The sequence below is a fragment of the Epinephelus lanceolatus genome, chromosome 22, assembly GCF_041903045.1.
Source record: "Epinephelus lanceolatus isolate andai-2023 chromosome 22, ASM4190304v1, whole genome shotgun sequence".
Taxonomy (NCBI): domain Eukaryota; kingdom Metazoa; phylum Chordata; class Actinopteri; order Perciformes; family Serranidae; genus Epinephelus; species Epinephelus lanceolatus.
Genome location: NC_135755.1, coordinates 16185417 through 16207707, shown reverse-complemented (window position 1 = coordinate 16207707; position 22291 = coordinate 16185417). Strand labels below are relative to the sequence as shown.

At 41.6% G+C, this 22291-nt stretch overlaps 2 protein-coding genes across 5 annotated transcripts in view; one reads left to right on the top strand and one right to left on the bottom strand.

Moving 5' to 3' along the window:
• LOC117246287 (Fc receptor-like protein 5) overlaps positions 1-22291 on the top strand; it is a 120200-nt gene that overhangs the window by 29090 nt on the left and 68819 nt on the right. The window lies entirely within an intron of this gene.
• The window catches only part of LOC117245684 (uncharacterized), a 45709-nt gene that overhangs the window by 2960 nt on the left and 20458 nt on the right, over positions 1-22291 (bottom strand). The window contains exons 19-31 of the mRNA XM_078164703.1: positions 15499-15597; positions 15343-15378; positions 14928-15197; positions 12779-13033; positions 9044-9310; positions 8638-8913; positions 8158-8460; positions 7357-7635; positions 5392-5694; positions 4126-4401; positions 1827-2129; positions 1207-1509; positions 216-479 (exon numbers count right to left, since the gene is read on the bottom strand). Coding sequence (XP_078020829.1) covers positions 216-479; positions 1207-1509; positions 1827-2129; positions 4126-4401; positions 5392-5694; positions 7357-7635; positions 8158-8460; positions 8638-8913; positions 9044-9310; positions 12779-13033; positions 14928-15197; positions 15343-15378; positions 15499-15597 — 3234 coding nt within the window. The remainder of the gene's footprint in view (positions 1-215; positions 480-1206; positions 1510-1826; positions 2130-4125; positions 4402-5391; positions 5695-7356; positions 7636-8157; positions 8461-8637; positions 8914-9043; positions 9311-12778; positions 13034-14927; positions 15198-15342; positions 15379-15498; positions 15598-22291) is intronic.

The window sequence follows — 22291 nt, the reverse complement described above, 5'->3', positions numbered from 1 at the left end:
GTGACAACAAACCCACCCACATTTAAGGGTACTGTTTGCAGTGGAAACACTTAACAGACCTAGGGTCTAGGTACCATGTCTGAAGGGTTACTTCAGTTTAAACTGTTTTTGAAAAAGCTAAACAAAGTCAGACTAATTCAGATATAATCTTTCTATCTTGGACTGTAACACAGCTTACAAAAAAATGCTGAAGAAACTGTTTGAATCATACTCACATTTTACTGACATCCAACTCTCTGGTGACGTCAAACTCTGCTGACCTTGTGGTGAATTTTTTCCTTTACATTTATAAAAGCCTTCATCTGACTTTGACACTGCAGAGATAGTCAGCTCCCCTCCAGTAACATTTGCGATGTGTCCGTCATTTTTATAGAAATCCACAATATAGTGAACGTGTTCTGTCCTGAATTTGCAGCCAAGAGTGACAGAATCTCCCTCAGTAACAGGATGGACAGGGCTCACCAGGATAATATCACCGTCTGAAAAAGATTAAAGAATACAAAGATTTGGTCGCAGAGATCAGCTGGTGCAGCTTAAACAAGCTGATGTAACATTATGAAAATAAATGTTTGAATTAATTTTACAGCTGCATACAGTAACTGAGAAATCCCTTTCTTACTGTAAATGTATCTTTCTGTCATCAAATGCTGGACCTTTAAACCAGTCCTTTCATTTCAGCTGCTGGTGACTGGGGATGTGACTTTTTAGCAAAAATTTTGACTGTTTTGGAAATTACATTCAAAAAATACCAATTTAACCGAGCAGCCAACCTTCATCAGACTGGAAAATATGGCACTATGGTGATGTACATGGTTAAAATTACAGCTATAATAACATTTTAATGTATTCAAACATTAACGTTCATTATTATTGGTATTTGTTGGCAGCCAATGTGGATTTTGTGGCAGTGTGCTACAGACTGGTAGAGCCTCAAAACTCTGGTACTTCAAGTATAAAATTAATGTTAGATGATTATTGTCATAAAGGTGTGAGTGAGCAATAAAATCCATCTGACAATATTTGGGAAAATATTAAAAAATGATACTAGAATGAACCAAAGCTGATGAGCTCTTTTAAAGGTCATCAAGTTTCACTCATTTTGAAAATCAGTTTGTATAATGTTAGTCACCTTCAGATTTTCAAAACTATGTAACAGAATGTTAAAATACTTCAGAAACAAAATCTTTTAAATGAATTAAGACTCACACTGTATAGTGATGTTGACTGCATTGCTGAACTGTCCTGTTTCAGACTCACACCAGAAGACTCCACTCTGCCAATAACGGCTCATGGTGCACCTGGATCCAGTCATGGTCCCCCAGGAAGAAGAAGAAGAAGAAGAAGAAGAAGAAGAAGAAGAAGAAGAACAGTGTGTCGTGCGGCCAAATTTAGAAAACCTGCTCACTCTCCACTCAGCAGAGTTTCCCTCACAGCTCAGTGACACAGGCTCTCTGCTGAAGTGTTGTGTTCTGTCAGGACTCACTGTGAGAGACGCTGCTGAATGAGAATCTAAAAACACATAAAAAGCAGACAAACAAAGAATGAAAAAAAAGGCCATACTGTCAACATTCATTTGGTTTAACTGTGTTTTAATGTGTTTAAATGCTGGAGTTTAAAGACAAAGGATCACACCAATACAGGTGTATAATAAAATGTAAGTACCACAGGGAACCATTACATAAAAGCAGCAACACAAAAACAGACAAATAACCCATTACACCTAAAAGCGCTGCATTGAAGGGTTTGGGGGGCAGAAAGAAGGAAACAAGCATAACAAGTGCATGTCTACTATTGTGTCAGTATAAAAAAACTCAAACTAAACCTACCTCCAGACCAGACAAACTTAGGTTCACTGTAATGAGTATAATACACTGGATCTCCTCTTCCAGCTCTGCACACATATCCTGCTGTGTGTGTCTGTCCATCAACAATGTAGGAATCCTGTTCAGTCCCATGGATGCTGCCAGGTATCAGCTCATAGCTGTAGGAGTTGTCTGACAGTCTGGGAACAGCCTTATACCAGAAGAACCTCCATCCTGCAGATGGATGTTCAACACTGCAGTTCAGAGTTACTGAGGCTCCAGGACTCAGCCATAATGGAGACACAGTGAGGACAGGCTGAGGTTTATCTGTTGGAAAGTGATTTCACAGAATGAAAAACATGATGTATTGTTGGTGGATTTACAGGCAGTGCTTGTTTCCTAATTCAAATGTTAAGGTGCACTGTCTTAAAATACAGAGACCAAAATAACTTTTTTTTGCACATTTAGCAAAATAAAAATGACGACTGATGACATGTGTGTATGAGACGGGTGTCCATTCTAACTCCCACTCAGTGTGAAATGAGACAGTTGTGCCACCATGTTGGATACAGTAAACTCAAGTACCGAGTTCCACACCAGCTGAACCAGCTTTCTCATTTTACAGCTAAACATTACACTAAAATATGTTGCTGATAACATTTGAGGGGAGAAAAGGCAATGCAGTATCAGAATCAAAGATACCTTTTTGTGAGATACTGATGTTTTCTACACCATTTGTAATGATTATAGTTCCATTGGAACTTATTAATAATAATAATGATAATAAAAATAACTTTATTTGTATAGCACTTTTCAATATAAATAACAAAGTGCTTTACAGCATAAAATATCAGCACACACTCAATATCAACGCAAAATACATACAAATAAAACATTACATCAACTGAAACATTACTTCATAAAAGCCCTCCTGTAAAAGTGTGTCTTGAGGAGCAATGTAAAACAAGGAACAGACTCTGAAAACCTGATTTCCTCAGGCAAATCGTTCCAGAGTCTAGGGGCCCTGATTGCAAAGGCCCTGTCGCCTTTTGTTTTCAGCCTAGACCCTGGAACAGCTATCAGGGCCTTATCAGCGAATCTTAGATTGCGAGCTGGTTTGTATGAGGATAAAAGGTCTGAAATATAGGCAGGGGCTAGCCCAAGTCTGGCCTTAAAAACAAATAAAATAATTTTAAAATCAATCCTAAAATGAATAGGCAGCCAGTGCAGGGATGCTAAAACAGGGGTGATGTGGTCACATTTTTTAAACTTAGTTAAAAGCCGAGCTGCAGCATTTTGTACTAACTGTAGATGGTGAAGTGATTTCTGGCTGAGACAGGTATATAAGCTATAACAATAGTCGAGACGTGAAGAAATAAAAGCATGGATGAGTTTCTCCAAATCTGTGGCTGAGATAACAGACCTGACTTAGGCTATGTTTCTCAAATGATAAAAACATGTCTGGACCACTTTTTTTTTTTTTTTTACACGAAGTTCAGAGTTAAAGTCCTGGTCAAAAATGACGCTGAGGTTTCTGGCTGAGGGTTTTAAAAGAGGTGTTAAATCGCCAAGGCTTTCCAAAATTAGTTTTCTTGTTGTGGATGGACCTATAAAAATGACATCGGATTTTGACTGACTGAGTTGGAGAAAATTGTCTGACATCCAGTATTTTATTTCTGTGATACAGTTGTGGAGGGCTGCTACATTAGACTGATCACCGGGATTGATTGGGATGTACAACTGTGTGTCGTCTGCATAACAATGAAAATGGACGTTGTATTTACGGATGATTATTAACAGGCAACATGACTGTTATGATTTGAAATATGGCTCATGTAGGACACATAGAAGAAAGAGCCTGTGAGCTAGTTCAGGCAGATAACTCAAGTCCAAAAGGTTGCCGAACTGAAACTTCTCCCTTTGATGAGGCCTGTAGGAAAACTACCGTGGTCGTATGTAGATATAAACAGCTCATTCTAAGGGAACGAAAACACAAATGATGCTTTTTTCAGATGATTATAAACCAATCATAACATAGTTATGAATACTATACACCATTTCTGCCAAAAGATGCCCCTAAATCCTTCACACTGGACCTTTAAACCAGTCCTTCGATTTCAAATCCATCTGACAATATTTTGGATAATATAAAGAAATGATACTTGAATGAACCAAAGCTGATGAGCTCTTTTAAAGGTCGTCAAGTTTCACTCATTTTGACAATCAGTTTGTATAATGTTAGTCACCTTCACATTTTCAAAACTATGTAACAAAATGTTAAAATACTTCAGAAACAAAATCTTTTAAATGAATTAAGACTCACACTGTATAGTGATGTTGACTGCATTGCTGAACTGTCCTGTTTCAGACTCACACCAGTAGACTCCACTCTGCCAGTCACGGTCCATGTTGCATCTGGATCCAGTCATGTTCCCCCAGGAAGAAGAGGACGAAGAACAGTGTCTCGGGTAGCCATCCACAGAAAACCTGCTCACTCTCCACTCAGTAGAGTTTCCCTCACAGCTCAGTGACACAGGCTCTCTGCTGAAGTGTTGCATTCTGTCAGGACTCACTGTGAGAGACGCTGCTGAATGAGAATCTAAAAACACATAAAAAGCAGACAAAGAATAAAACATTTAAAAGGCCATACTGTCAACAATCATTTGGTTTCCTTGTTGGATTTAATCTGATTAAATGCTGGAGTATAGACACAAAGGATCACACCAATACAGGTATATAATAAAATTTAAAATTACACCATGGAAATAATCCTTCAGGTTTAATGTGGATTTAATCATTTTGACAGTTGAGGCTGAAACAATTCTTAGTCATGCACCAGTGTAACACAGTGCATGTTATGCCATTAGTGCAAAGGTGACGTGTGCAAATTGTGAAGGAACGTGCAGTTCATAGACTGCACAAATACAAGGGTGCATACAGTACATTACTGATCTCTGGGTACAAAATTTCAATGTGAATGCCAAAAAATGAAGAGAAGAAGAAGAGGGCAAACATAAAACGTGAGTATATAACTGATGCCTAAAATGCATTTTGGAGAGAATTGTTGGACGTTAATTTACCACGTCTTAACTTAAACATTTAACTAATAATAAGGAATATTAATCCTTAGATAAAATAAAACCATTGTGCTGTTCAGTGAAATTTAAAGCTTTTTTTTAAGATTTTTTTGGGGCATTTTTAAGCCTTTAATTGATAGGACAGATGAGTGTGAAGGGGGAGAGAGAGAGGGAGAGACATGCAGCAAAGGGCCACAGGCTGGAGTCGAACCCGGGCCGCTGCGGCAACAGCCTTGTACATGGGGTGCCTGCTCTACCACTAAGCCACCGACGCCCCAATTTAAAGCATTTTTAAAAACATTATGGTTTGTGACTTGACATGTAATGCAGAAGCCTTACAAGATTGGGTTATGGACTTCCAAAGTCAAAGGTTTGAACAAATGTAGACAACAATATTATGTGTCAGGATGTTTGGAAAACTAAACTATTGACCTGATGCTGGTGTGAGGGAAAGGTCACAACAAGTGCATTTATACAATCATCTGAGCATGGAAAAGTCAAAACAAACCTACCTCCAGACCAGACAAACTTAGGTTGACTGTAATGAGTATAATACACTGGATCTCCTCTTCCAGCTCTGCACACATATCCTGCTGTGTGTGTCTGTCCATCAACAATGTAGGAATCCTGTTCAGTCCCATGGACGCTGCCAGGTATCAGCTCATAGCTGTAGGAGTTGTCTGACAGTTTGGGAACAGCCTTATACCAGAAGAACCTCCATCCTGCAGATGGATGTTCAACACTGCAGTTCAGAGTTACTGAGGCTCCAGGACTCAGCCATAATGGAGACACAGTGAGGACAGGCTGAGGTGTATCTGTTGGAAAGTGATTTCACAGAATGAAAAAACATGTTATGATGTATTGTTGGTGGATTTACAGGCAGTGCTTGTATCCTAATTCAAATGTTAAGGTGCACTGTCTTAAAATACAGAGACCAAAATAACTTTTTGTTCACATTCAGCAAAATAAAAATGATGACTGATGACGTGTGTATGAGACGGGTGTCCATTCTAACTCCCACTCAGCGTGAAATGAGAAAGTTTGTGCCCCTACTACCATGTTGGATACAGTAAACTCAGATATTGAGCACCACACACCAACTGAACCAGCTGTCTCATTTTACAGCTAAACAGTACACTAAACTATGTTGCTGATAACATTTGAGGGGAGAAAATGCAATACAGTATCAGAATCCAAGATACCTTTTTTTGAGATTCTGATGATTTCTACCGCATTCATAAGGATTATAGTTTCATGGGAATCTGAGGAACGTCTGAACCAGTCATATTTCCATCCAGCAGAGCCTTCCACAGAACAGGTCAGTGTCAGAGTGCCCCCTACTGGTACTGTTGTCCTGCCTGCTCTCAGAGTGGCCACAGGTCTTTGTGTTGCTTGGTTTAGAATACATTTTTATTATTTATCTACTATTCATTATTATTTTCTAGGGATGTACCATCAAGTTTCTTTTTACCTCAGATCTAATACATACATACATATACATACATACATACATATATATATATATATATATATATATATATACACACACACACACATATATATATATATATATATATATATATATATATATATATATATATATATATATTCTTGACAACTATTTAACTCTGCAATGCATAAGGAAAAAAATTCCCAGCATCCAAGCTGGTCCTTAATGTGTTTGCATATTTCTTTTAAAATAAGAAAGTATAAATAAAAACAAACCAGCTCTTAAATCTTTTCTGCCTCGTCACTATCTGGAGGGAATTTCTCTCTTCCTTTAAGAGAGTGTTCTCCAGTGTTTGTTGCTGCAGCACAGCCTTGCCTGAGTTATCTGGATGAACTGTATTCAACTGAGAGTTTATTTTTGTTGTGTGTACACCTTTCATGCGGATTACATCAGTAAATTACTGCTATTACTTACTGGCTTTTTGCTCATGGGGCTTTTTCTATTTTTGCTCTTGCACTGACGTGGTGAGTGTGGTTTAGGTAGGACACATAGAAGAAAGAGCCTGTGAGCTCGTCCAAACAGATAACTCAAGTCCAAAAGTTTGCCGAACTGAAACTTCTCCCTTTGATGAGGCCTGTAGGAAAACTACCGTGGCCGTATGTAGATATAAACAGCTCATTCTAAGGGAACGAAAACACAAATGACGCTTTTTTCAGATGATTATAAACCAATCAAAACATAGTTATGAATACTATACACCATTTCTGCCAATAGATGCCCCTAAATCCTACACACTGGACCTTTAAACCAGTCCTTCCATTTCAAATCCATCTGACAATATTTTGGATAATATAAAGAAATGATACTTGAATGAACCAAAGCTGATGAGCTCTTTTAAAGGTCGTCAAGTTTCACTCATTTTGACAATCAGTTTGTATAATGTTAGTCACCTTCACATTTTCAAAACGATGTAACAACATGTTAAAATACTTCAGAAACAAAATCTTATGAATGAATTAAGACTCACACTGTATAGTGATGTTGACTGCATTGCTGAACTGTCCTGTTTCAGACTCACACCAGTAGACTCCACTCTGCCAGTCACGGTCCATGTTGCATCTGGATCCAGTCATGTTCCCCCAGGAAGAAGAAGAGGAAGAAGAACAGTGTCTCGGGTAGCCAACCACAGAAAACCTGCTCACTCTCCACTCAGTAGAGTTTCCCTCACAGCTCAGTGACACAGGCTCTCTGCTGAAGTGTTGCATTCTGTCAGGACTCACTGTGAGAAACGCTGCTGAATGAGAATCTAAAAACACATAAAAAGCAGACAAACAAAGAATGCAAACATTAAGCAAGCTATACTGTCAACAATCATTTGGTTTCCTTGTTGGTTTTAATCTGTTTAAATGCTGGAGTATAGACACAAAGGTTCACACCAATACAGGTATATAATAAAATGTAAAATTACACCATCCTTCAGGTTTAATGTGGATATAATCATTTTGACAGTTGAGGCTGAAACAATTCTTAGTCATGCACCAGTGTAACACAGTGCATGTTATGTAATTAGTGCAAAGGTGATGTGTGCAAATTGTGAAGGAATGTGCAGTTCACAGACTGCACAAATACGAGTGCGCATACAGTGCATTACTGATCTCTGGGTACAAAATTTTTAATATGAATCGCCAAAGAGAAGATGTGCACAACAATATTATGTGTCAGGATGTTTGGAAAACTAAACTATTGATCTGATGCTGGTGTGAGGGAAAGGTCACAACAAGTGCATTTATACAATCATCTGAGTATGGAAAAGTCAAAACAAACCTACCTCCAGACCAGACAAACTTAGGTCTACTGACATAACTAAAATACACTGGATATCCTCTTTGAACACCACACACATATCCTGCTGTGTGTGTCTGTCCATCAACAATGTAGGAATCCTGTTCAGTCCCATGGATTTTGCCAGGTATCAGCTCATAGGTGTAGGAGTCGTTTGACAGACTGGGGACTGCTTTATACCAGAAGAACCTCCATCCTGGAGAGCGATGTTTAACACTGCAGTTCAGAGTTACTGAGGCTCCAGGACTCAGCCATAATGGAGACACAGTGAGGTCAGGAAAGACTGGATCTGTTGGAAAGTGATATCACAGAATAAAAAACATGTTATGATGTATTGTTGGTGGATTACATGCACTGCTTGTATCCAAAATCAAATGTTAAGGTGCACTGTCTTAAAATACAGGGAACAAAATAACTTTTTTCCACATTCAGCAAAATAAAGATGACGACTGATGACGTGACTTACAATCAGATACTCTCAATGTGAAAGCATCACTCCACTCTGTTGAAGACTTTTCATGTTTCAGTGTGCCCATACACCTGTACTCTCCGTTGTATGATGACAAAGCATATCTAATCATGTTTTCCTTTTGTTTTTCAGGTCTGTATGAGCTGGATGTTGTCCATTCATACTCCCACTCAGCGTCTCCTTCATCCTCAATTTCACATGTAAGTATGATCTTCTCTTCAGTGTATATCTCAGACCGGTTGGGTCGCAGGGTTACAACAGCTCTGTTTGTAACTGTTCATGATCAAGAGGCCACAAATACACAGATTAGAAAAGATTAAACATCAAACTCATTTTAGTGTAATCATTAACCAAAAATACACAGTGTATCATTTTTTGCATTTTATATTCCATATCATATTACCGATTGAATCACTGTACTCTGTGTAGTAAAGTGGAACTCCTCTTCCTCCTCTGCACCAGTAGAGTCCTCCCTGTGAGACACTGATTGTTTCATTTGAGAGAAAGACATCATCTTTTGTGGTCAGAGGTTCAGAGGTTTTATTGCCTCTGTACCAGAAGTATTTCCAACCAGATGATGATGATGATGATGATGATGGGCTCACAGAGCAGGTCAGCGTCACACTGCCCCCTGATGGAAAGTATCTGCTCAGTCTGCCCTTTGGTTGTGCTGTTTAATTTAGACAAAGACATAAAAGTGGTCATTATTTCCCTGTGAATCAGTCCAGTTTGAGAGATACTCGTACTCGTACTCGTACTCGTCGTCCTCCGCTTATCCGGGTCCGGGTCGCGGGGGCAGCATCCTCAGCAAAGAAGCCCAGACAGTCCTCTCCCCAGCCACTTCTGTCAGCTCTTCCGCAGGAACCCCAAGGCGTTCCCAGGCCAGCCGGGTGATGTAGTCCCTCCAGCGTGTTTTGGGGCGGCCCCGAGGTCTCCTCCCGGTTGGACACGCCCAAAACACCTCCCAAGGGAGGCGTCCGGAAGGCATCCTTACCAGATGCCCGAACCACCTCAACTGGCTCCTCTCGATGTGGGGGAGCAGCGGCTCTACTCTGAGTCCCTCCCGGATGTCTGAGCTCCTCACACTATCCCTAAGGCTGAGCCCAGCCACCCTGCGGAGGAAACTCATTTCGGCCGCTTGTACTCGCGATCTCATTCTTTCGGTCACTACTCAAAGCTCGTGAACCATAGGTGAGGTTTGGAACGTAGATCGACTGGTAAATCGAGAGCTTCGCTTTCTGGCTAACCTCGCTCTTCACCACAGCGGACCGGTTAAGCGCCTGCGTCACTGCTGACGCCGCCCTAATCCGCCTGTCAATCTCCCGCTCCATCCTACCCTCACTCGTGAACAAGATCCCGAGATACTTAAACTCCTCCACCTGAGGAAGGACCTCCCCCCTGACCTGGAGTGGGCAATCCACCCTTTTCCGGCTGAGGACCATGGCCTCAGACTTGTAGATGCTGATTTTCATCCCAGCCACTTCCCACTCGGCTGCGAACCGCCCCAGCGAGAGCTGGAGGTCACTGTTCGATGGAGCTAGGAGGACCACATCATCCGCAAAAAGCAGGGACGAGATCCTCCCATCACCGAACCTGACACCCTCCACCACTCGACTGCGCCTAGAAATTCTGTCCATAAAAGTTATGAACAGAACCGGTGACAAAGGGCAGCCCTGGCAGAGTCCAACCCTCACCGGGAACAGGTCCGACTTACTGCCAGCCACGCGAACCAGACTCATGCTCCTACGGTACAGGGACTGGATGGCCCTTAGCAAGGGGCCACCAACCCCATACTCCCGGAGCACCCCCCACAGGATGCCCTTGGGGACACGGTCGTAAGCCTTCTCCAAATACACAAAACACATGTGGACTGGTTGGGCAAACTCCCATGCCCCCTCCGGCACCCTGGCGAGGGTAAAGAGCTGGTCCACGGTTCCGCGTCCGGGACGAAAACCACATTGCTCTTCCTCAATCTGAGGTTCAACTATCGACCGGACCCTCTTCTCCAGCACCCTGGAGTAGACCTTACCGGGTAGGCTGAGGAGTGTGATCCCCCTGTAGTTGGAACACACCCTCTGGTCCCCTTTCTTGAAAATGGGGACCACCACCCCGGTCTGCCACTCCAGAGGCACTGGCCCCGATGTCCACGCAATGTTGCAGAGGCGTGTCAGCCAGGACAGCCATACAACATCCAGAGCCTTGAGATACCCAGGACGAATCTCATCCACCCCCAGGGCTCCGCCGCCTCGGAGTTGTTTCACTACCTCAGCAAATTCTGCCCCAGAAATTGGACGACCCGCCCCCGAGACCGCCGTCTCTGTTTCCTCACTGGAATATGTGTTGGTGGGATTGAGGAGCTCCTCAAAGTATTCCTTCCACCACCCGACAATGTCCCCAGTTGACGTCAGCAGCTCCCCGCCCCCACTGTAAACAGTGTGAGCAAGTTGCCGCCTTCCCCCCCTGAGGCGCCGGACGGTTTGCCAGAATCTCTTTGGAGCCGATTGATAGTCTTCCTCCATGGCCTCACCGAACTCCTCCCACGCCCAAGTTTTTGCCTCCACGACTGCCGCCGCTGCGCTCCGCTTGGCCCACCGGTACCCATCAGCTGCTTCTGGAGACCCACAGACCAACCATGCCCTGTAGGCCTCCTTCTTCAGTGGGTTCGGGGATTACCACCGCGACTGGCCCCAGTGGCCTTGCGGCCACAGCTCGCAACCGCCGCCTCGACAATGGCAGAGCGGAACAAGGCCCATTCGGACTCAATGTCCCCCTCTGCCCTCGGGACGCAGTCGAAGCTCTCCCGGAGGTGGGAGTTGAAGATCATCTGGACAGGTTCTTTCGCCAGGCGTTCCCAGCAGACCCTCACTGTTTGTTTGGGCCTGCCAGGTCTGCGCGGCGTCTTCCCCCACCATCTGATCCAACTCACCACCAGGTGGTGATCAGTTGACAGCTCTGCTCCTCTCTTCACCCGAGTGTCCAGAACATATGGCCGCAGGTCAAATGATACGACTACAAAGTCGATCATTGACCTGTGACCTAGGCTGTCCTGGTGCCACGTGCACCGGTGGACATCCTTATGTTTGAACATGGTGTTAGTTATGGCCAAACTGCGACCCGCACAGAAGTCCAATAACTGAACACCACTCGGGTTCAGATCGGGCAGGCTGTTCCTCCCGATCACGCCCCTCCAGGTCCCGCTGTCATTGCACACGTGAGTGTTGAAGTCCCCCAGCAGAACAATGGAGTCCCCAGTCGGGGCACGGTCCAGCACCCGTCCCAGGGACTCCAAAAAGGGTTGGTACTCTGAACTGTTGTTCGGCGCATAAGCACAGACAACAGTCAGGACCCATTCCCCGACCCGAAGGCGCAGGGAAGCAACCCTTTCGTCTACCGGGGTAAACCCCAACGTACAGGCAGAGAGTCTGGGGGCTATCAGAAAGCCCATCCCGGCCCTCCGCCTCTCACTCGGAGCAACTCCAGCAAAGGAGAGAGTCCAACCCCTCTCAAGGACTAGGGTTCCAGAGCCAGAACTATGTGTCGAGGTGAGGCCAACTATATCTAGCCGGTAGTGCTCAACCTCTTCCACAAGCTCCGGCTCCTTCCCCGCCAGAGAGGTGACATTCCATGTCCCAAGAGCCAACTTCTGTAACTGAGGATTGGACCGCCAAGGCCCCCACCTTGGTCTGCTGCCCAGTCCACATTGCACCGAACCCAGTTTGAAAGATAATTAAAATGAATAATATAATCTCATCCAGCATTCTTGGTGGTGCTACAACTTACTGTAGAAAATGATATCAAATTATTCTGATCACCTTTTTAAATCAGTATATATTATTAAAGTATCATAAACTGATGGAAATCAGTTGCAACAATGCTTCTGTTAAACATTTATTAACCACTAAAGTTGTTGCTTAAATTAACCTAACATGGATTAAATTGAGCACAAACACACTTCTAAGAATGAACAACAATTTAAACACAGCTTTCTCTTTTTCCCTTTGTTAAGTGTCCACTGTGTCTAAGATAATGCAGAGAAATCATCACTCCACTTCACTCTGGAAATGCTAAAGTACATGCCTGCTGCTCTTTATCACAAAATGCCCTTAAATTTTGAGACTCTAGTATGAAAACTACTTACGTTCCATTTTGAGTTTTACTGGTTCAGATTCTTCGTCCTCAAATTTACACATGTAAGAGCTCCCATCTGAAATGACTTGAACTGTGTTTTCTGAAGACATCGCTGACTGATGGTTTGTGTCTCTTTCAGTAGGTGATCCGTCTTTGTAGAAAACAGCATTCTTCTCCTTTGTCTGATTACGATGTCGACAGCGCAGGGTCACTGATTCTCCTTCAAACACAGTGGATGCAGGACTTTCCAGGATCACATCTTTGTCTGTGGAACACGGGTCAGTAGGTTTTATTAAATCATCTCAACAAATGAACATATCAGTCATTTGAAGAAACGTATCAACGAATCAGTGATTTATGTTTGTAACATTAGAATTCAACAGTAAGTTGGAGACGGAAGAAGCTGCTGACATCTCTGTTACTGTAAGAAACAATGGCAGATTTGTTAAGTGTTGAAAAAGTACACTTCCCCTGTAAGATGGGTTTATTTCTCACATGTATTGTCCCTTATTCATTTGCTTCGTTTTCTTTCACAGGTCTTTTTGTTACTTATCAATGATGGACAAAAAAGTACAGTGACACTGTACAAGGAAAGAATTTGTTTCCCTTTTTTCCCTTCAAACAACATTCACCCAAATCCCAACATATCTATTCTCTCACGTTAACATCAGACCTAAAGACAACCAAAATTGACCATAACTGAGATATTCTATTCTCAGACATGAAATAAAAAATCGTCAATACAGGAGCGATATCTGATACTAGGAAAGGAAAATAGATAAATGAAGTAAATAAACTAAAAAAAATAAAATAAAATTATCATCACATGTAGGGTCCACATCTGGCTATATTCATGCCAATTTGGCTTTAGATATGTGAATACAGTGAATTACTTTAAACTGCAAGAGTATATGACAAGTGCACATCAAAAAGGAATGTATACGATTAAGATCAGTGAGAGCCTAGCAGTGATGGCCAAATGAAGCCTCATGAACCACTTTCTTTATTTTCTGACCCCGCCAGATGGCGCTCTTGGTTTAAAGATAAAGGCTGAAGGACTTGCAATGAGGTGTGCTTTCAAACCTTTGTTGAACAGACAGCGCCATCTGGTGGCTTCAGAAAATAAAGACAGTGGTTCATGAGGCCTCATTTGGCCATCACGAGAGCCTAGGTCCTGTTCCCAAGCAGCTCCTAAAGCTGCCATCGAGGGGCAAAGCAGTTTTGAAATAAGATTGTGAAGATGAGACATGATGCCTTTTGAAATGGGGTTGATAGAGAGAAATACACCAATAGGATTGACTGGAGGTTCATGAGAAAATTGTGATACTAAATGTTGTACATAATGCTTGACTTGCAAGAATCTAAAAGAGTGCATTTTCTACTATACCAAAGGTTTCTGACAATTGGGAAAAAGAAACAGTGATTTTCAAAAAAAGAGATCACCAAAGCATCTCAAGTCTTTTGTGTGCCAAATCTTAAATGCGGCATCAGCCAATGAGGGAACAAATAGATGATTAGCTGTAATAGGACTTTGGAGTGAGAAGGCCCTCATTCCAAAATGTCTCCTGAAATGAGTCCAGATTTGAAGGGAATGCTTAACGACAGGGTTGCTGATAGAAGTATCAGAGGTAAGTGGAAGCACAGCACCTAAAAGGGCAGGTAAAGAGACTGGACTACTGGTACAGACCTCCATGACTACCCAAGCTGGACACAAGGGTTCATGGTGAAAGTACATCCAATATATCATACAACAGATATTCACTGCCCAGTAATAGTATTGAAAATTGGGGAGAGCCATTCTCCCCCACCTGCTTGGGTCTCTGCTGGAACACCACGTGACGGGGGGTGCTTCCCATTCCAAATGTAGGATAGCATTAAGGGGTCAAGGGCCAAAAGATCCTTATTCATTTTCACAAGGGATAAATATCAGATGGTTGTTGGTTAAGTCTTACTTTTATAGTCATGATACAGAAATACAATATTGCATCTATAAAGCATCAGTGAAGCTGGTCATACTTCCTTAATCTCTAACTAGCTTTTACACTATTAAAAAACAACTTCATTATACATGATATATTACTACCTTCCCAAGCAGGGTGATCATATATACATAAATGCTTAAAGTGAACTTGGTCATGGTAGTAAAACTTATCACTTACCTGATACAGTTAGAGAGACTTTATTACTTTGTTTTCTAGAATGTGCTGAGCGCTTGTGATCACCAATGCACTGGTATTCACCACTGTCGTCTGTAGACAGAGATTGTGATGTATATCTCTTAACTGAGCCGAAGGGGAGAAATTCTCGACCATTCCTGTAGATTACGTAATACCAGTCGGTGTGTTTTCCCATCCTCATGTCACATATGAAGGTAACAGACTCTCCGGTAAATAAAGTGGACCAGTTTGGTTCAATGGTCAGCACAGCATCTATAAAACCAACATAAGCATTGTGTTTTCTTTATTGTATTAATTAAACACTGCCGAAACAGAACACACAGAAAATGGTGAAAAGTGATGCAGTTGTTGAATATTTGTCTCGAGTGAATATATAAACAAGAAGAAGTATAACTACCTTGAGCATGTCCACAGTAGAGGAGTAAATTCAGTGCTGAGATAAAAATTGGAACTTCATCAGACATGATCAAACTTACAGAAAAGATCAATTATAATAACCTCGGACATTTCTTTCATTAATGGCAAATTCTTTCAAAGTCACTGATGTACTCACAGAAAACCCCCAGCACACAGAACAGGGTGTGCCCCATCTTCACACTCACGACTGTTACTCTGCCTCTGAGAAATGCTTCTACGCTGTGTAAAGAAAAAGCTCAGAACATGTGAATCATATGATGAAAGATCAGAAACTGTGGGATGACAGAAGATGCATTAAATATTAATACTGGACAGGAAGTTTTCTCTCACTTCTTCTGAGTCATTGCATTCTGTACTTCCTTCCCTTTTACAGGAAGCTCACCCAACCAGACTGGTTTGACCACGGCATATTTTAATGTTAGTTTTTGTTGGACTTTATTTGTTGTGACCCACACAAGACAATCTACAAATGTGTGCCATGATCCACAAATATTTCACTATCCACAAACATGTCTTTTCATATTTGTTTTGAGTAAAGTCACATCCACAAAAATAACGATTGATTTGCAAATACATAGAACTTACTCTGTGGACATGTACTTTAATTTCACAGAAAAATGTTACAGGTTTTACGAATGTGAACAGTTTCACCACAGTAAATACACATGAAGTCATATTTATGCATTTTTACATGTGAGACTGGTTTTTGCACATTTGTGGATTGCTTCCTGTCAGTTTGTGGGCCATGTGACATTTGTGACTTCTCCCCTGTTTGTCCAATTTCTATGGCAGCAGATCTATAATAAAATATATCCATGTGTGGTCCAATTACTCTGAGAGCAATAATGGTGCTTAATGATAAACTGAACTATAGTGAAATAATCCCTATTTACAGTATTATCAGAGTTTTTGGTCTAAAAAAAGTACTTTTATAGATTTCATATTTTGGCAGATTTTTTTTTAATGACAGTTAAGAAATAAATAAACAAAAACCATAGGGCACTCAACAGCTTAGATTACATAGTTGTCACAGTAAAGCTCAGAGAAGGATATTAAAACAAGGGCTGCATGTAAAAATAAAATGACATGATTGTGAAAACAACGTAGGAATGTTTTTACAGTCTGTGATGCATTGATAAGATGAAACTGGTCACGACTACACACACAGGAAGTGTTGCTGACTCCTATGCATAACTGAGCATGCGCTCTGTCCAGAAATGAGATATTTGTTCTTGCATTTTGTCATAAACATCATAAAATAAACAGCAAATGTTGCTTTTTTAAAATGTTATTTCTTGCTCCAACTAGAACCAGAGAAAAAGCAGGCCAAGGCACCACCTGTCATTGTGAGAACATTAAAGGGCTAGTGTGTAAAATGGGTTGAAAACAGTGACATCAGTGGTCAAATTCTAGATTGCAGGGCTCACTCGCTCACCCCTCCCGTCGGGTAAATGACGGTGGCCTCGTAGGGACAAAAAGCCTTGCACAGACATGAGTTTTTCAGGAGTAGGTCTATCTAGCGATGAGGTGAATGTTTATTTAGAAATCTAAACCATGTTACGATATTGTAATGAATCCCTCACGAGCAGGAGACCAGAGGAGCGTTCGGGGAAAAGGCCAGTTTATTTGAGCACTCCAAAAACTCCGATAACACTCCAGGGGGTAAAAGACTCCGTCCCAAACTCTGACTCTTCTAGCGTAACACACACACTTCATACACACATATTCACTTACCGTCCTAGCGGGGACCCCCCTCCCCTCTCTGCTCCACCAATCTCCGGCCCGCACACTGACTGACAGTGTAGCCTGTAAACAGAGCTCAGCTGTTTATTTAGCCTAGCAATATCTCCGGACTATAGTAGCTGCAATGGACGACTTTGAACGCAATTTTGAAGAGTTTCTTGTAGCGGACACAGACCCAGAGCCATACCTGTTTGAGCCGGATCATACAGATGAGGAACTCCATGTGTTGGATGCTGAGCGGGCGAGAAGAGAGGCTGAATCCTCCGCTCCCATTTTGCTGCACAGAATGGGATTCGGTGCTACCATCGTTGGGGAGATGTATCATCAGGAGGAAAAGCGCCGCAGAGAGTGCATCACAAGGAGTGAAGTTGCGTCTTCTTTTCCTCTCCTGTTGCGTGGTAAGTGTGGTCCATTTGCAAACTTTATAACTAAAAAAACTTTTCACTACTCTCTATTGACGAACTACTAACACTCTCAGCTGTTTCCTCCTCCTTCTTCCTTCCTTCCGCTGTCTTCGTTGGTTTATTTATACACGTGAAACGCATTCTCTGGCTGGCTGGATTGTCCGCTCGGGCTGCCTTACGTACATGGCAGCGCAAGATGGCGACCTCTCTAAAGCAAGGCCCTTGCTATATATATATATATATATATATACATATATATATATATATAAAAGCATAATTATAAGGCTACGAAAACCAAACGAATTTTATTTTATAGCGATTATACACTTATATAAACATATTAATGGGTAGAATATTCAGATTCAGGTTCAGATTTGACAATAAACCATGCCAAATATTACACATTGGCTCTTTAAACTCTCCTTCACTTCCTTTTCTCACCTACAAAATGTGTTGCTGCATACACATTCAGACAATGACATCACCCCATTAACACCAGAACGTTCTGCACACAGCAACAGATTATTCATATTATTATAAACTTAGCAATAAAACCTGCTGTCACTGTGGTTTTGACTGCAACTATCTCTGGTGGTGTTGGTTTATAAAAAAAATGAGGAAGAGGATGGTCATAACTGTTTTAACATTAAGGGAAAACTTTGAGGAAGTATTATATAATTTCAAGAAACTACATGCTGAGACAGATGTTTTATTTATATATATATATATATATATATATATATATATATATATATATATATATGTCATTCACATCCAGAAATTAGCATTTTAGCACTCCTGGTTCCCTCTTCTTGAAGTCAATGGAATTTTTGAATGGCTTTTTGGTTAGATGCCTGAAATTTGGTCTCTGGTAACAAAAGCTTAAGAGATTTGTAGGTTTTGTTCTATGAAAAAATAAAAAATACCATAAAACTTCAATTAAAAGCCTAGCCCGAATTAAACACCTAGTCTTTTTTACTACCCTGGTGTCGCTACACATTTTGACAAATACAGGCCGGTCTCAATTAGAGGCCTGGTCCGGTTGCCAAGCAGTTCATTTTTATGTATGTTTTTTGGATGTATAAAACTGGATTGTTGACTACCCACGTGAGCTAATGGTAGATCGCACATACAAACATAAATGTTGAAACTTTTGTCAATAAGGATATGCTATATATCATTTGCTAGGTTCATTTCATTATACCAAAACCATGAGCACCAGAGGAGACTGTAATCCATTCAGATTTGCCAGCATGACGAAAAACAAGTTGTGACTCCGTTCCTCTGTAGCTGTCATTAAGTCAGAGTATGTGTCCTTTCTTCAGTTACCCTGGAAGTTATTTATATTTAACTCTATTAGGAGCTGTGTCTTGTCAAAATAAATCAATACCTATATGACTGGACCATGTGGGAATTTAATTTGAAAGGACAGACACAGGAAGTGGCCACACTCAGCAGTCAGACAGGAGTCACGTTAATTTCCAGGGCTGGTACCTGCGGTTATTCCACAGGCTAGTTAACAACATGTCGGGCAGGAAATCCAAAGTGTGGGATTATTTTGAGAAGGTGAAGGACGAATCCAAGGTGATATGTAAACTCATCTTCACTGGTCGACTACAAACATGACGCATCATCTGAAACATGGAAGTAGCTACATGCCCATTAGCCCACAGCGTCATTAACAGGTGGCTCGCTCAGTGTGTGACGTGCACTTGTAGATAAAATATAGGCCTATATTAATGAAGGTTGTGTTGCTCTGCTCAAAATATTGGATTTAATAATTAAATTAATATTGTAAACATGCAGGCAATTCGTTGACTAATAACCCTAAATGATGACTGTTGGTCGACTAGGAAAATTCTTAGTCGGGGGCAGCCCTAATTAGTATGATCAAAATAATAACTGGATATGAATAAAGAAGAGTGTGAGCTGACCATGGTGAGGAGAGGAGTATAGCTGCTCTTGATTTCCACCTAGGTTGACAGTTCGGACTGTAGCAGAGCTCTGATTGGTTCTCTGCGACTGGATGAGCTTGAAACACGAAGCAAGAAATTGTATTCAAGTATTAATATGTAAAAACTAGTAAAAGTAAATAATAATAATAATAATAATAATAATTATGTTTTGTTTCAGATGAGACCAGAGAGTGTTGTACCAACCTGTGACAACATGTATCTGTGGAAAAGACAGTAATCATTACTGCTCCATGTCATGCCATCAGAATTCCTCTGTGACATTTGAGCAGAGTGTAATTTATCTAAAACAAAGCAGAAAAGATCTCACCCTTTCACTTTTTGTACCCTTTGTCTGTGAGACTTTTGTGCTCTTTTCTGATTAATTCTAGTGAGGCTACATTGAGGAAGGTGTTTGTATATTTATAAGTGGTAATCTCCCCCATTTACTTAAAGAGACTCTGGTACAACAGTAGTAGCTACTACTACTTTTCTTCCCAGTTTAACTTTTATCATGCAGGACCTGGTTTTCTTTAAGCAGTGGTGAACAATGTCGGGACCATTTTTTAAATGTGTCCTGGATTTTTGTAAAATAGTAGGTAGTGTAGTTTATCAGGCCTTTCTTATTCCCATAACAAAAGATGGTGAGATGATGGTGAAGGAAAGACTCCGCTGATACAAGCTCTATAAACATAAACATACATATATATATATATATATTTATAAACTAATAATAACAAAACTGACAGCGGCGCCTTCAAGTCGGGCCCCTCTTCACAGTTTACCACTTGTGAATTTATACAGAAGAAAGTAAGAACCCCTCAAGAGGTTCCCTACGGGAAGCAGCGCAGTTAACGTTTCAACCATTTATGACGTACACTGCCTGGCCAAAAAAAAAGTCGCCACCTGGATTTAACTAAGCAAATAGGTACGAGCCTCCTATTGGATAATTACTGCATGGGCGATTATCTTTCAGCTGGCAACAAGTTATTTAACCCCAACTGGTGCAATGAGTTGCTTCTCATTTCCTAAACAACCATGTCGAAAGACACATCCCGTGGTCGTGGAAAAGATGTTAGTCTGTTTGAGAAGGGTCAAATCATTGGCATGCATCAAGCAGAGAAAACATCTAAGGAGATTGCAGAAACTACTAAAATTGGGTTAAGAACTGTCCAACGCATTATTAAAAACTGGAAGGATAGTGGGGACCCATCGTCTTCGAGGAAGAAATGTGGCCGGAAAAAAATCCTCAATGATCGTGATCGGCGATCACTTAAACGTTTGGTGAGGTCAAATCGAAGAAAAACAACAGTAGAACTCAGGGCTATGTTTAATAGTGAAAGTAAGAGCATTTCCACACGCACAATGCGAAGGGAACTCAAGGGATTGGGACTGAACAGCTGTGTAGCCTTAAGAAAACCACTAATCAGTGAGGCTAACCGGAAAAAAAGGCTTCAATTTGCTAGGGAGCATAAAGATTGGACTCTGGAGCAATGGAAGAAGGTCATGTGGTCTGATGAGTCCAGATTTACCCTGTTCCAGAGTGATGGGCACATCAGGGTAAGAAGAGAGGCAGATGAAGTGATGCACCCATCATGCCTAGTGCCGACTGTACAAGCCTGTGGAGGCAGTGTTATGATCTGGGGTTGCTGCAGTTGGTCAGGTCTAGGTTCAGCAACAGTATGTGCTCAAAGAATGAGGTCAGCTGACTACCTGAATATACTGAATGACCAGGTTATTCCATCAATGGATTTTTTCTTCCCTGATGGCACGGGCATATTCCAAGATGACAATGCCAGGATTCATCGGGCTCAAATTGTGAAAGACTGGTTCAGGGAGCATGAGACATCATTTTCACACATGGATTGGCCACCACAGAGTCCAGACCTTAACCCCATTGAGAATCTTTGGGATGTGCTGGAGAAGGCTTTGCGCAGCGGTCAGACTCTACCATCATCAATGCAAGATCTTGGTGAAAAATGAATGCAACACTGGATGGAAATAAATCTTGTGACATTGCAGAAACTTATCGAAACAATGCCACAGCGAATGCGTGCCGTAATCAAAGCTAAAGGCGGTCCAACAAAATATTAGAGTGTATGACCTTTTTTTTTGGTGGTGACTTTTTTTTTGGCCAGGCAGTGTATGTGCCATACGGTTACCATATATATACAGTACAGGCCAAAAGTTTGGACACACCTTCTCATTCAATGCGTTTTCTTTATTTTCATGACTATTTACATTGTAGATTCTCACTGAAGGCATCAAAACTATGAATGAACACATGTGGAGTTATGTACTTAACAAAAAAAGGTGAAATAACTGAAAACATGTTTTATATTCTAGTTTCTTCAAAATAGCCACCCTTTGCTCTGATTACTGCTTTGCACACTCTTGGCATTCTCTCCATGAGCTTCAAGAGGTAGTCACCTGAAATGGTTTTCCAACAGTCTTGAAGGAGTTCCCAGAGGTGTTTAGCACTTGTTGGCCCCTTTGCCTTCACTCTGCGGTCCAGCTCACCCCAAACCATCTGGATTGGGTTCAGGTCCGGTGACTGTGGAGGCCAGGTCATCTGCCGCAGCACTCCATCACTCTCCTTCTTGGTCAAATAGCCCTTACACAGCCTGGAGGTGTGTTTGGGGTCATTGTCCTGTTGAAAAATAAATGATCGTCCAACTAAACGCAAACCGGATGGGATGGCATGTCGCTGCAGGATGCTGTGGTAGCCATGCTGGTTCAGTGTGCCTTCAATTTTGAATAAATCCCCAACAGTGTCACCAGCAAAACACCCCCACACCATCACACCTCCTCCTCCATGCTTCACAGTGGG